General features: G+C 33.4%; 1 protein-coding gene across 1 annotated transcript; it reads left to right on the forward strand.

Moving 5' to 3' along the window:
* Positions 1-10510: 10510 nt before the first annotated feature.
* On the forward strand, positions 10511-13796 carry LOC126694886 (uncharacterized). Its single transcript, XM_050391417.1, has 3 exons — positions 10511-10666; positions 10780-10834; positions 13480-13796. Exons 1-3 carry the CDS (start codon positions 10582-10584, stop codon positions 13634-13636), a joined length of 297 nt encoding a protein of 98 aa, XP_050247374.1. The 5' UTR covers positions 10511-10581; the 3' UTR covers positions 13637-13796.
* The last annotated feature ends 1577 nt before the right edge of the window (positions 13797-15373 follow it).

Here is a 15373-nt window from a genome sequence, read left to right on the forward strand (position 1 = left end):
GGTGTAACGCAATTTGCTGTTTTATAATAAAAAAAACCGCACAAACCACACCGCACCACACCCTCTCTATATATTAATATATTTATTTATTTTTAATATTAAATATATTATTAATAGTTTAATAACCCTAGTTTAAAAAAAAAAAAAAGTTTGATAACCATAACAAATGTTGACTAGAAAAGCCAACCCAAAATAAAGAAAAATTAGCTAAATAATTTAAAACTTGGCCAAAACAAAAAATGGAAAATTTAGTTTTGGGATGGGTAGGAAATGCCCAAAATTTGAAAAATATACCAATTTCAAATCTCATCTTATATATAGCACTACACATGTGACTGCAAAATGAGGTGCAGTGCGATTATGATTTTGGTTAAACTCTAAACTGCACCACACCGCACCGCACCGCATCACATATGTGACAACAAAAATAAGGTGCGGTGCGATTATAATTTTAGCTAAACCGCACCGCAAAGTGCGGTGCTAAAAATGGCCTAAAATCGCACCGCATCACGAACACCCCTAGTTCATTACATTATTAGATTAGCGATAGCAAGACAAATGTTATAAATGACATCCATCCACTTGAGAGAAAATTATTAGGTACTCTCGAAGTACTATAAATGCATAGTCCCCTTTCACATGAATGATGAGTCCCATCATGAATTTAATTAGTGGGACCCACCATTCATGTGAGAGGAGAGAGTATACATTTATGGTACTCTAGAAGTACACAATAATTTCCCCTAATTGAGTTAATACTAGGTGTTTACGGTTGCATTTGTTTCGCCTGAAAACACTTTCAGGAAATTATTTTACACCCTTGTATGTGTTTGGCAGCTACGAAAAATACGGTTAACGGAAAATCATTTCTGCTTTGGCTGTAAAATCACCCACTTTAGCCATAAAATCAATTACACCCTCATTTTACCTTCAAATGATTTCCAGGACTCACAAACAGAGAGAGAGAGAGAGAGAGAGAGAGAGAGAGAGAGAGAGAGAGAGAGAGAGAGAGAGAGAGAGAGAGAGAGAGAGAGAGAGAGCACAGGGGTCCGAAACCCATCTCCCCTTAGCTCCACCCCACGCACCAACAAGAGAGACGTAGCTCCACCCCACACGTAGACGTCGGTCCAAGGTCCCCTACACTCCGACGAGCAGTGCCGCCGTACCCGATCCACTTAACCTCACCTCCGCCCACGTTGAGCTCTGCATGTACTTGATACACCAAGGCAAAACTCTCCCTCACGTTGGCGAAGCCCATCTCACCTCTAACATCTCCGATCCGTCACTCCCACGTCGCCACCAAAACACTTCTCTCAAACCCACCCTTTACAATACCCGATCCACCCAAGACCCATATCAATCTCGACCCACCCAAAACCGATCTCGTTGCCACTGCTAAAGATCGTCGCCACCGCTGAAGACCGATCTCTCTTTCCCTCAATCTCTCAATCTTTCTCTCTTTGATCTCTGATTTTTTTGTTGTTGTTGTGGTGGTGTGGGTGGTGGTGTTTTGGTGGTTTTTGTGTTGTGTGGTGGTGGGTTTTGTGTGGATAGTAGTGGATTTTCTGTGGGTGGTGGTGTGTGGGTGGTGGTGGATTTTCTGATATAAAATTTGTTTGGAAGATGAGAAAATGGTTGAGAAAATGTGAAAAGTTTGTAAGAAAATAGCATTTTCAGAATGTTACCAAACACTGGAAATCGTTTTCCGGACTATTTTCCATTGCACACCCAAACACCTGGATTCTAATTTCCTTACGTGAATTCATTTTTGATGCAGTGTAGGCGTGTAGAAGTAGAATTTAAAATACACAATTATTACAACTCTTCCACGAAACCTAAGTTCGACAAGAACACTAGGCTAGTAGGCAAAATAATAGAGAAAACATTTCGAACAAACTTTTATTAATCAACGCATAACATAATCAACCTCTCTTTAAAGAGTATTTATAGGAGCATAATTTCTCCTACTCCTTTTAGGAAAAGAAATAATAAACCTACTTCTATTTGAGAAAGGAAAAGCAATTTAACTAGAAAAAGAAAAACAATTAAAATCCTAATTCAATGAGGAAAAAAATTTTAATTGAACTTATAAAAGCAAATAAATCCTAATTCCACTGGGAATAATAAAACAACATAAAATATTAAAATATTTTATTCTCCCTTAACCGATCTGCATCAATTTTTTCTTGCATTCATTTTACACTCGAAATTCAATTTATATCGAACCAATCGCAGCCTATGTCTTAAATCCTGCATACGTGTCTTTAGTAGTATTAACTATTAATGCATTATTATTACATGACAAATAAACCGAGCGAACGTGACAACCTTCAGCCAAAACAAAAAAAAAAAACCCAAAACCTATCAAAAAAAAAAAAAAACCCAAAGGAGCTAACGTAACGTGACAACCTCAAATTATCATTCCACTATCGTCTTGTGCTTTGAAATTTGAATAGATTCATTTTCAACAATCTTTTTTTGACTTTTTATTTTATTTTTATTTTTATTGCTGTTGTTGTTATTACTAATTATTATTATGGTTTTCTATTCTGTTTGTGCCCCCTCCCCCTTCGTAACTCTTTCTTCTTCTATTTTTTTACGGAAATTTCTAAGTTTTTTGGTATTTAATAAAAAAACAATAATAAAGTCAACGAAAATGAGGACCTTAACGGGCTTAATCAATAGAAAACTTCGCATTTTTAGTGGAAATTTTTGTTTCACTTTGCATGAGTAGAAAATGTTTTATGAAAGCTCAACAGTAAAAAAAAAAAAAAAAAAAAAAAAAAGTCACAAAACCTACATCTGGACAGCCCCCTCCCCTCAACACGGTCTCCATTGTTGCCTAACTTGACTCCTTTCATTGCCCGTAATATCGTCTCCCCCATTCTCCATTGTCCACGAGCCGAAGGAAGCCCATCCACAAAATTGCTATGTCGTTGTCTCATTCTTAAGCTTTGATCTCCTTTTCCTTCTTCACTCGCATTGTCAAGTTTGGGTGCTGAGTTTGTGGCAATCGGGTTTGGATCAGAGCTTCTCGAGGTCCATGTAGGTCTAGAGACTAGAAGAGGTTCTCCTCGTCAAAGCTTGCCACAAAGAGCCCACTATCAAAGAACAAATTGAGGTCATTTGGAATTTGGAAATAGACCTCAAAGTAGGATTGTGTGCAGATCGGATTGAGTGGGTTGAGGGAGCAAATTTCAACCAAACGACCATTGGCGGTTGGAAAAATTACAAACCATCGTTGACCTACAAAACTCCAAAAACGGTGTGTCAATTGAAAATTTTGGTTGTTTTGGCTTGGCGGATTAGACTAGTTTTAGTTATGTGTTGTACACTAAACTTTAAAAATTAACTGATAAATTTAAATTGCATTTAATCTAAATCCTATAAATCATTTGAAGGAAAACATAGGAAGTAACCTACTGTCTCATAAATCAACACAATTTTATTCATAACGCTCTTACGTGACAAATTATAATTGACTGTATATCACTTTTAAATGGACTCAACACTCACAATCTATCACATAAAACATATATAAATGTGACAAAAATTGTATTTATATTTATATTTTTATGTTAGTCCTAGAATTTTTTATAACATTATGTATCAATCAAATGATAATTATTAGGGATGTTTATCCCACATTGGTTGTGTGAGTCTAGTGTCTGCTGTTTATAACCTCAACTATAAAGGTTAATTTTTTGAAGTTGTACTCTAGTTATGTAATGTATTATAAACCCGATTTTAAAACACTATTATAATTATTTTCATGTGTGTTCTAATAAGTATTACTGTTTACTCAAAAAAAAAAAAAGGATGTTTATCCCCACATTGGTTGTGTGTGTTTAGTGTCCGCTGTTTATAACCTCAGTCTACAGCTACAAAGGTTAGACCCTTTTTGTAGTTGTACTCTGGTTATGTAATATATTATAAACTCGGTTTAAAACATTATTATTATTATTTTTATGTAATATATTATAAATTCGGTTTAGAACACTATTATTATTATTTTCGTGTGTGTTCTAATAAATATTACTGTTTACCAAAAAAAAAAAATATGGATGCTTATCCCACATTGGTTGTGTGTGTCTAGTGTCTGCTGTTTATAACCTCAGTCTACAACTACAAAGGTTATGCCATTTTGTAATTGTACTTCTGGTTATGTAATGTATTATAAACTCGGTTTAAACCACTATTATTATTATTATTATTATTATTTTCGTGTGTGTTCTAATAAGTACTACTGTTTACTAAAAAAAAAAAAATGATAATTACTACTCCACCACCACCAATTCGATTTGACTTTATCACTAAACCGCTTTTGACCTTACACAAGTCCTCCTCCACTCCTCCATTCGATGTAAACTGCATATTAGACTGCTCATTTCACAGTTTGTTTTTGAAAACATTTGGTATTAAGTCAATGTCATCATATTTAAATTTCTGTGTGAGTTTGAAAAGTTTAAGTTTAGGTGTATTCTAAAGTCTAAGTTCAAGTTTTGTCTTTTATGGTCAGTTTGGATTGAGAGAGAGGGAGAGAGAGTAGAGTAAAGTAAAATATAGTAGATTTAATACAAAATTAGCTTCTTTTTAACCAACACTACTCTACTCCCCTCCTTCCCCCTCTTCATCCAAACAGGCCATTAGTTTGATGAATATATCAGTTCGAATACTTGATTTAGTTAGCCACCTTTAAGCTCAAGAAGATGCTGGTTCCAACACACGATTGAACAAAAGGGCAGTAGTGGTTAATTATTTACAAAACATTAATTAATTTGCTTCTATGGCAGCAATCATCGGCAGTCATCTATTTGGTGTGGTGTGCGTGTATAAAGCACTTTGTGAATATTATATATCTTCTAGACTTCAACATCAACTGCATTTTTTATAGGTGTTTGATACACACAAATATTTCACATTGTTACCTGCACCATACGCTACAAATATTTTAATTTTTAATCATGGTCTTTTTTTTTTCCTTTTTTTTTTTTTGACTTTTGATCAACTTGTTAAGGTGATGAAAATATGATTAAAGTAATATAATTTTTATATATGTTCATAATTGACGCTACTTTTATTATGTTACAATACCACAACAAGCTACTTAAGTAGTTGTGGAAAATTAAAATATAGATATATATTGAATAAAAAATACTAAAGAATAGCATTCTTTGGATGAAAAAGAAGGTAAAGAGAATACTAAATGAGGCCAGGTGGCCAACTATAACGAAAATTTCACTCGCACAACACTTTTCAAATAGAGAAATGATGACCAAGTTTGAATTATTAGTATGTTTTCAGGTAAGGATAATTCGGTAATTTGAATAACTTCAATCACAAATCAAGAATTTTAATAAATTAATTGAAGGAAAATTATCATAACGGTAATGTGGCCCCCCCATGATTAGGGTGGAAAAGGAGGGCGGCAGATGAATAAATCAAGAGCAATGTAATAACACAAAAAATTTCACAATTTTTGTTACAACTCGTCATGTGAGAGCTATGAATGGTTAAGGTGTAAACTCACCATTTGACCTCTACTATTCATAGCTTGCTGTAAGATGAGTTGTTACAATAATTGTGAGAATTTTTTTGTTTCCTTAGCAAGTTGTAACTTGTAACAAATCAGAAGCAACAAGAAAAGCCACTTTTTTCTCTGGTTGGTCTGAATGAGCAAAACCCACCTAATCCCCGGGGGCATTGGAACTTAATGCTTGGTCTTTTTCTCTGTTTTTTTCCCAATTTCATTGCTAAAACATCTTTTGGTTGCTGTGATATTGTGACCCCATTATATTTTTTGTTCAGCAAAAAGAAGATATTGTGACCCCGCATGGTTTGGTTGCATACTTGCATAACAAATGCTTAGTATGATTGCATGGTTAGAATAATATTCTGGATAACAGTGACTAGTGCTATGGTCTCTGATAAGGATTAGGATTTAGAATGCGCGAGAACCTTCTCTCTTTTCCCTTTTCATCATTTAATAAAAGTTGTAGCAATGATCGTAATTCTATATACAATAAAGACTACATTTTTATTGTGAAGTCATAGGTCAATTGGTCTTTAACCCAAAAAAAGAAGAGAAAAAAAGAGACAAGAATTCCACAAAAGATTACTTTTATTAATTTATTTTGTTTAGAAAGTATATCTTATAAAGTTACAGTTGTAATTATACTAGTATACCTAAGAAATTGAGATTTTTAAAAATTAAATGTATAATAAAATAGATAAAAAAATACATTAATTAAAATATAAATTGAATAAACAAAGTCATTGTCATATATTAGATTCCGCCTCACCCTCATCCACACATTTAATGAAGCAATACCTTTTCAGAATAAAATTAAATGGTCTGAAGGATATCAAGAACCAATCCCATTGAAGGCCGAGTTTGTTATAATATAATTTTAATTTCGGTTAATTGTATCCGAGATATGTTATGTTTACAATATTTTCATAACAAATTTATGTGGCAGATTGTTACATGCTTTTACTAGTGGGTAAAAAAATAATTTTAGTGATAGATTCAAATTAAAAACTTGTAGCAATTTGCCAACCGGGATTTGTTATGAAAGTGTTATGAAAATGTTGTGAAAGTAACACTTTTAACTTCTCATTGTATTTAATTTTAATTGAAGTGCAAACAAATTAATTATAATACTGCTTGAAATGCAAGTATTAGAATTTGGTTTGGTATAATATGATTTAACCTACTATAAATGTAATATGGAGCTTAATAGTAAAGATTTCATCAATAGCTTTCAGTGATCAATGTAAATCTCTGAGGTTAAGCCACATTGATTTTTTTTTTTTTTTTTGAATTCTCTCTAATATTATTATTATTAATTTTATATACACTCCCATACACTTTATCTTGAAATCAAAGTTATGCATTGTCCTTTTCTAACACGTTATCATAGATATGTTTTATCTTTTCGAATGGTATAAATAACTTTATAGGATGAAAACTCATCTTCACCTTTCCATGAATTGAACACTGTGCTATCTAACTTTAGGCATGGCTATCTAAAATTTTAGATAATACATGACTTTACTTAGGCCACCAATTAAATGAAAATGTTGACGTAATTTATACCATTCAAAGCTGTTCTGTTGGGTTTAGACATAATTTTACTGTTACACAAAAAGAAAAGAAAAGAAGTAGAACCCTTTAATTATAGGGAGTCGAATAGTTCAAACTGTACTCCATACTCCATAGTCCATTAGTAACAAAGTTACAAAAAACTAGAAATGAACTATACTTTAGCACACTGAATCTTTCTAATTTTTTTTTTTTTTTTTTTTTAACTGTATATAGCACACTGATCATTCGTATATGTAATTGAAGAATCATGTATGACCTTTACATAAACAATATTTCTCCTAACAGCGCTCATTGGTAATTTGCCTTTTCTGCAAAGTTTCTGCTCTGCCTATTAGAAAATCAATAATTAGGGGTATGAAATCTAAGAAAAATAATAAAAATGATGACTTTTTTTATTTTATAAAAACCTTTTTACTTAATCGATGAACTGTGTTAGTTCCAAAAACTGGATATTCTCGCCAAGTCTTGGGCATCAACCTCATGAATCAATCTAGCAGGTGATAAATCTAATCTAATAGTGCCATGCACGATAAAACCTCTGGATTAGCAACATTTTAGAGAAAAGTGACCAATTCATGAACATGTATTCCAAATGGACCCCATGGCAAATGGCAATGCACCAGAAGCTTTGTCTGGAATATCACAACCAGTTTACCAATATTCTCGGCAGTTACACAAAGCCTTAGAAAATATTACACAAAAGTAATCATGCCCCTTCCAAAAGGGGTCCAATAATTACTTCATGTGAGAGTTTTTATTAATATTATTATTTAATTTCCCACCAATTGTTTGACTAAACGCCCTTTCATGCAATACCAATCACCCTAAATTCACATCAATTCAATTTGGTAAACAATCTGTGGTATTTAGGATTCATGCTTTAGTAAAAGTTGTTACTTGCTAGATGCTAGTTAAGGTTTTTGATTGAACTAGAAATCCTAGCTAGCCACAAAAAGCAAGTAAAGACTGGGGACTATTTTCACACCAGGGCATGTGTAAATGCAATTAGATAATTTAGATTAACACTTCTTTTCCTTTGTCATGTGCCAAGATACCTTACAATCATTGAACATCATTAAGGAGGATGAAGTTTCTGACAATGTACTGGCTTTTCTGAGTATAATGGAATGATAGTGTCAGTTGGTCTTAAAAGTGATGAGTCTCTAAAGTTAGGCTTCTCAGTTCTCTTATCCTGCTTGAGTAAAAATCAAGTCAAGGATATGGCAGAAACAAGAAAAAGAAAGAAAGATATAATAATAATAATAAGCTGGTAATTCAGTATTTATTTCTTTTCTTTTTTTGCTAAATGAAAAATAGGTTTCTTGTGTGGATTTATCGACTTCACACTACGTGATGGTAATAAATAATACTACGTGTATCACATGGATCTTGTTAGAATTGTCGCTCAAACCGCTTATCAAGTGAAGCGATCCTAAAACTTTTACTATCAAGCTACATCCCGCAGTGGTTAGTATTTTCTATTTATTTCCATTATTTCTACTGATAGGAACATATTTGATGTGTGACATAACAGAAACGTGCACTGTATACAAGGACAAGCAGGGCCCGCCAAAGAAAAGAGGGTATGAACGAGAACAAAGTTCAATCCCCATTTCCAAAGAAACCCAAAATGTAGTTTCTTTATGCAAATGGACAAATGGTCCACATATTATATTGCGCTCCCCTTTAAAACAAGCCTGCTCTATCAATCAGCAAAGTTACAACTCTCACAACTATTAAGGCCAATATGCTATAGTTGCTTGATAATGCTTCACACTTGGTCATGGAGCCCACTGTGAAACCACTTTAGATTACTGTATCCAACATTCTTCTTTGTGTAATAATCTCAATTAACTTTGTAGTCAACACATAATTGATCATAAATCATTTGAATTCGAAAAGACTGAGCCCAATTGAGATCAAAACTTTGCCAGAATGTGTGACACCTAACAAACTATGGGGGCCATGAAAAATACCTAGCCGGTTATTGCCAACAAGAAAAACCCCAATAAACGTTGGAAGTAGCCGCTGTTTTTGCATAGCAATAATTTCTATGATGATGGGACACACGATCTGGCCTGGCCATTAATAATGTTACTTGCTAAAAGCCTAAATCACATGCCGTTAAGGCATGCAAAATTAATTATCTTGAAACCATAAATAGTATTGGTGGATATATACATCATTTATGACACCCCAACAAGATTGTGTGAGGGCTATGTTTCTATGAGTGACTATAAATAGCAAATGGCCCAGTTTTAATATCACTGGGATTTGGTCACAGTTGGAACCATTGCGAAGGACGTGTTAAATTAATGCCTGTTTTGTACATGCTACGGCTCACTAGCAAGGACTGTGTTACATAAACTGTTTTATACAATTTTACATACAACCTAAAAAACAATTAAAACAATAAGTCAATAACTTAAAAATACGATTTTCAAGCTGAAAATCGTGAATTTAAATCAAAGTTTTAGTTATTTTTTAGATTATGTGTAAAATTTCGTAAAACAGTCTGTGTACAACAAAGAAATTATTAATCGTTGAACTGAAACCCATGGTTGGATTTTCAATTTCATATATTTCTATTATATTAGATATTCAATAAAAAAAAAAACCAATTGAATCAATGTTTTCTTTTCTTCCCTTCATTTTTTTTAGTGGAGAAATTGACCAAATTGAACCACCTACCTTAAAATTTACAATTTGTCATGGTGATTTGAACTTAGAAGGTAGACCTTAAATTTAAATAATATGTGTGTATATATATATATATATATATATTTTTTTTTTTTCAATGATAATTCTATTGTACCTACTTAATCTTAGTTGTTAATATAAGAAGATACTGTCTTATTTAATATTTATTTTATTATAACAAATGAAAGATTAAAACTGAGTAGGTATGGTACATTAAAAAAAAAAGTGTGTTAGTAGAAATGTTGAATGACCATTTTTTCAATACCTTTTCATCAAAACTTTTTTTTTCATATATTTACTACATTAAAAAAAATCGACACTTCAACAGTTCAATTGATGACCTTAGTACCTTACACAGCTAATTGGTTGTACCAAAAACCGACCCTTCAATTCATGTTAGGTATATTTTTTGATAATTATCAGCCAAAATAAAGTTGTACATTGTCTTTCTCTCTCATTTTTTTTTTTTTTTTTTTTTTTTTTTTGGGTTTTTGGTAAACAAAACACATTACGATCCCCAACATTTTTTACCTCTGCATTTCTCTCTTATTTTTCCTGGGCTTTCAAACTCTTAAGCCCAGCCCAAAATTAAAATTAAAATACATTTAGGTTTGGATTTATATGAAATATACAACGGGCCGGGCTCTAAATTAAGAACCCAGCAAGTACTAAGGTGGGCTCAGCCCATTGCGGACCTTTCATTAAGCTAGGGTTTTTGCCTAAACTTCGTAACCCAAAAAAAAAAAAAAAAACCCTCGACAGATCTCTGAACAATGGCGAAGAACAGGAACAAGAAGAAGCGAAACGCTGCCGATTCAATGGACACCACCGAAGTTAACGTTTCAGATATCCCTCAAGGTACTCCCAGCATCGAATTTTTTTTTTTTTTTTTGAAATTTTAATTTATGTTATACTATTTTAGTTTTATTGCTGAAGTAAAATTTAAACTTTTTTTTTTTTTTTTTTTGCAGCAATGGACACGTCAGAATCTGTTGCTAAGATCTCAGCCTCTGCTGCTCACGTAAAGTAAGTATTGGAAAATGAAAATTTGTGAAATATCCTTTGTACTATGTTTATGTGTGTTTTATATTTGTGTATGTGTTGTGTTCTATTTATGTTGTCTGACAATTTTAGATGGTTTATTGTAATTTAGTCTTAAACCCTTTTTATATTTATAACTTTTTTTTTTTTTTTTTGGATTATATTTATATGTACCATTCTACTAGCATCTTGAATTTTTGTTTCCCCAATTGTAGCAACTAGCAAGTAATTTAAGAGTGATGGGTTATGATAGAAACCTTGTTATGAGCTCTAGTTCAAATTGTTCTTCCTTCCCAGTAAGAATGAGATATTGGGCAGGTCATGAATTCGACGCTCATAATATGTGTGCAACTTATTGCTGAGAAAATAGAAAGCTTGTTATATATATAATGGAACTGTGCCAATGAGCTCTAGTTCAATATGTTCTTCCTTCCTAGTAAGAATGAGATAAGGGGTTCAACAAGGAATTCCTAGTAAGCGCGAGTCATCATCTTGCGTTGATTACGTCCCTGCCTTTTGTATACACACAAAAAATTTATCAAAAAAAAAAAAGAGAATGAGATAAGGGGTAGGTCATGAATTCAGCACTCATCATATGTGTGTAACTTATTGTTGAGAACTCTATTTGAATCGTTATCAGCCTTGGGAAGTTTCTCTTTCTTGAACTTTTTTAGAGTTTCTTGATAATAATTGTACTCTTAAATCTTAGATGTGATATACATCTAGTAGACATCTTGTGTACTAGGTGTTCCTTATTTTTCTAATAAAACTTTTTACATATATACGTGTGTGTGTGTGTGTGTGTGTAACTTACCAATTGACCAATGAAAAACTGACACACACGGGTATGTATATATCAGTTAAAGCTTCTTATCTTTTCATGTAATCCTAGACTATTATTGAGTTCAATCTTAACTGCTCAGCTGATAGTTTCTAATTTTCGGTCAACAATACAAGGCAGAGGAGCTCTAACTAATTATATGGTGAAACATTAGATAATTTATTCTGGTTTTTCAATCAGAATTTGGGCAGAGAAAGATGGGTCTTGGTTGACATTTCTGTCAGTCTATGTTTTTATGGTCCAGTAATAAGGAATGTACCACCATATCCAGGTCATAATGTCTTTACATGTTTGAGAGATATGCATGGAGTATGCTATAGTTATGTCTTTTCAGTTTGCTGACAAGCATTTGTTTATTATGCTTGAATGTTTTCATACTTTTGGATATGGAGGCGTCTGAGGTTTAAAAACTTGTTGTATAAAATATTTGTAAAAGGTGAAAGATTGGTGGTAATTTCTGGGTTGTCAAGAAAGTGTAGATCTGCAACAGACAATGAGTTTTAGATCAATGACACCTCTTCCTTTTGCAAGAGCAAGGTAGAGGCTGACTTAAAAAATAAAAAGGAGCAAGGTAGAGGGTAAGGTTATGGGTTCATGACCCATCGGATGCGTGTAACTTTCTTTAATGAGAAAATAATTAATTAAAAAGCGCAAAGGGGTGCAAGTCATGTATATGGAAAGTATACATGAGACACACGGTACACCAATATTTCTTAATGAAAATTACAAAGATCAATCAACTTTAGTAAATTAGAGAGAGAGAGAGTGCCATCTTGAAGCTGATTTCCAGTCATATATGGATCCAAAGAAGCTAAATTCCAGCTTTAAAATTGATTTTTCATGTCCTTCAAAGCTCCAAGCATTCTTTCTCTCCAAATGCATCACATGAGGCACATAGAAATCACATTCTAGATGCCTATGCTGCAGTGTTGACCAAACCGACCTTGCTGATAAGCTAGCAAATTAGGCACACTCCCAAGGCGTAACCCTCTGAATCACTAATTCTGGAGATAAGAGGTGTGTAACCCACTGAATCACTTGGTAACTTGAACACTTAGTTTTGCTTCTTCAGATTTGTGAAGTTTGATGAGGATGAATCCTAATTGAAGAGGCTGATCTCTAGAGCCTTTCAAATTTTTCCATGTGAGAATAGGATAAAAAAATGTTTCTGTTAAGTTTTTATTCTTTGTCTAACAGCATATGGTGGCTTACTTCTTGGATTGGTTATGACTTGGACGACTTTTGATGCCCTGTGTATTGGGAGTTGGGACCATTTTTTAGAGTTCCAAACCAAAACCAGTTCTGGTGTTAGGGTTATTTTTGCTTCATTATATGGCACCTTTGAAGTTGGGGAGTAGGAATCCTGACTATTCTGGAGGTGTGCTTTCTTCTGTAGCAACTCTGTTGTTTTCTATCTCTGACCTTTGTGGGATATTAATCTTACATTTTAAATGCATGGGTTACCTTTCCTTTATTCTGGCATGATATAGTTTATGAGCATTTAAATGGGTATGATTTTTTGCCCTGAATTGTTAGACTTTTATTTATTTGTATGTTTGTGTGTGCTCTGTCTGATTACTATTTTTTTTAATGGATGTATGGATTCAAAATGTTTTCTTTTATTTATATAAGAAATAAAGGTAATATTAAAATCTGTTGACGACAAATTCATTCACCTACTTATTGACAAATGTTTCTAATTCTTTTCCTTGCTTGCCTTTGGTTTCATATGTGATTGCTATTTGAATCCTTTATTTCTCCTCTAATCATGGGACTCTTTTCTAAACAGAAAGGTGAAGGGAAGACCAATGAAGAGAGCAAAGAATGCTCGAAAGATGAAAGCCATTGCAAAAGCTATATCTAAAAATGAGAAGTGTGTTGAGAAAACTTTAAAGCATGAAGGAAAAAAGTTGAAAACACAATCTGCCAAAATGTTGTATGACTAAGGAACTGAGGCTTCCAATCTACATGACCATAACATCATAGAAATTTCATAGAATCATCAAATCCATTATGTAATCTCTGCATCAGTTTTGTTATTATTTCCTTTACAACAGGGTAATTAATATAGATTTTATTTTTGGCTCTTAGCTTTAGAGTCTATTACTTGATAGCTTTTGCTGGATTCTGGACTAACTGATTGAAATATCAATTTCAGTATCGTTAGTACATAAAGGAATAGTGAGACTTTTGAGAGGAAGATGCATGCTAAGAAATCATCTCTATTCGAATTGCCAGTTAAATCATACTACATCATGGTAGCTACACTAGCAGTGATTTTGACTTGTTGAATGACCAAACTGCTCTCATTTCACCAACATGTTTACAAGATTGCAGATTATACGTTTGTGCATGAAATGTTGTGGTGTCACTTGACCTTCACATGCATTCTATTGTGCTAGTAACTAGGTCAGTTTTACTCGACCCATGAGCTATGGAGCGCGCACATAGGCCATAGGCTATCAGAAATATGGGAGTTCTAGAGTTTGATTTTAATTTGGAGTTCATATTGATAGGGATTATCAAGGAAGTCTTACACCTTATCAATTAAGACTCCTAGCATATGTATGTCTATAACTTCTGTAGTAGTCAAACAAGAATAATGATGGAGAATTCGAGAATCAAAATATATACTTAGAATTTTCTGAGTGCTCCTTTCTCTCTTGCGCCATTTCTCAGTTCGCGTGCTTTTTTAGTTTTCAACTTTGGGCTCCTGTCTGGAAGTCTTCTCGAACTTTGATTGACCGAATTCCACAGGAATTAGAAAAATACAGATGTTAGTTTCTTGATCATCTGAGCTTTTGAAAATCAAACCACGGACCAAAATGTTGTGGGCCTTAGAAGCGGACTGACGTGTTTGACACTATTTTGAGTATTTTTATGATATTTGAACCATTTTAACTCTGATTTTGACTTGTGAGTAGTTGTTTTAAAGGGAATTTTATATTCTTCGCAACGACCTTGGATTTATCTTGATCAGACGGTTGGATTAAAAGTCACTTCTCGATCGCCACCAAAAAGTCAACTTAGGTCAAATTTGGTCAAAGTTGACGAAAAGTCCAAAAAAACCTTGGATTTGATATGAAAACATAGAAAGTGTAATTTGGGTGAAGTTTTAACTAATTTGGATTTTTGGTCAACTCTTGGTGAATCGGGAGTATTTTGGTCATTTGACTTGAATTGGCACTTTGAATGCTCCAATATCCAAACGAGATAAAACATGATGATTTAGATTTTCCCACGATTCTTAGTGAGAAAACGAATTTTTTGAAATTTCCGAAGTCCGGTATGCAAATGGCAGAGAAAATACAATGTTAACAGTTATCCCTTATTTATTTAATATCTTGATTGCAATAAGAGGTATTGGATAAAGAACGTGATTTCGCATTTTGTTATCCCAAATTTCAAGTAAAAACTGCACTACCCATGGCTCAATACTGGTCTTACACCGATAAAAATTGGGTTGCTAGAGAAGACTTGGTTGTCTCTGAACAAGTCCATTGTGACTGGATCAAGTATCTTGGTTGAATTAGGAAGCCAAAGTAGGGGTGGCAATTCATATTCATGGGGGTCAGGTTCGTATTGTGTCGAGCTATGAGTACTCGACTATATGGGTTGACTTGAACCTGACCTGTTTAGTAAATGTGTCAAGAATCCTCAATCCTAACCTGACTCGTTTATTA

The sequence above is a fragment of the Quercus robur genome, chromosome 8 (genome assembly GCF_932294415.1).
Source record: "Quercus robur chromosome 8, dhQueRobu3.1, whole genome shotgun sequence".
Taxonomy (NCBI): domain Eukaryota; kingdom Viridiplantae; phylum Streptophyta; class Magnoliopsida; order Fagales; family Fagaceae; genus Quercus; species Quercus robur.

Excerpts from the sequence above, each read along its gene's own strand:
- LOC126694886 (XM_050391417.1), top strand. The coding sequence starts at position 10,582 with ATGGCGAAGAACAGGAACAAGAAGAAGCGAAACGCTGCCGATTCAATG. Across the intron at positions 10,667-10,779 it reads CGTTTCAGATATCCCTCAAG|CAATGGACACGTCAGAATCT; the intron begins GTACTCCCAGCA and ends TTTTTTTTGCAG. Across the intron at positions 10,835-13,479 it reads GCCTCTGCTGCTCACGTAAA|AAAGGTGAAGGGAAGACCAA; the intron begins GTAAGTATTGGA and ends TTTTCTAAACAG.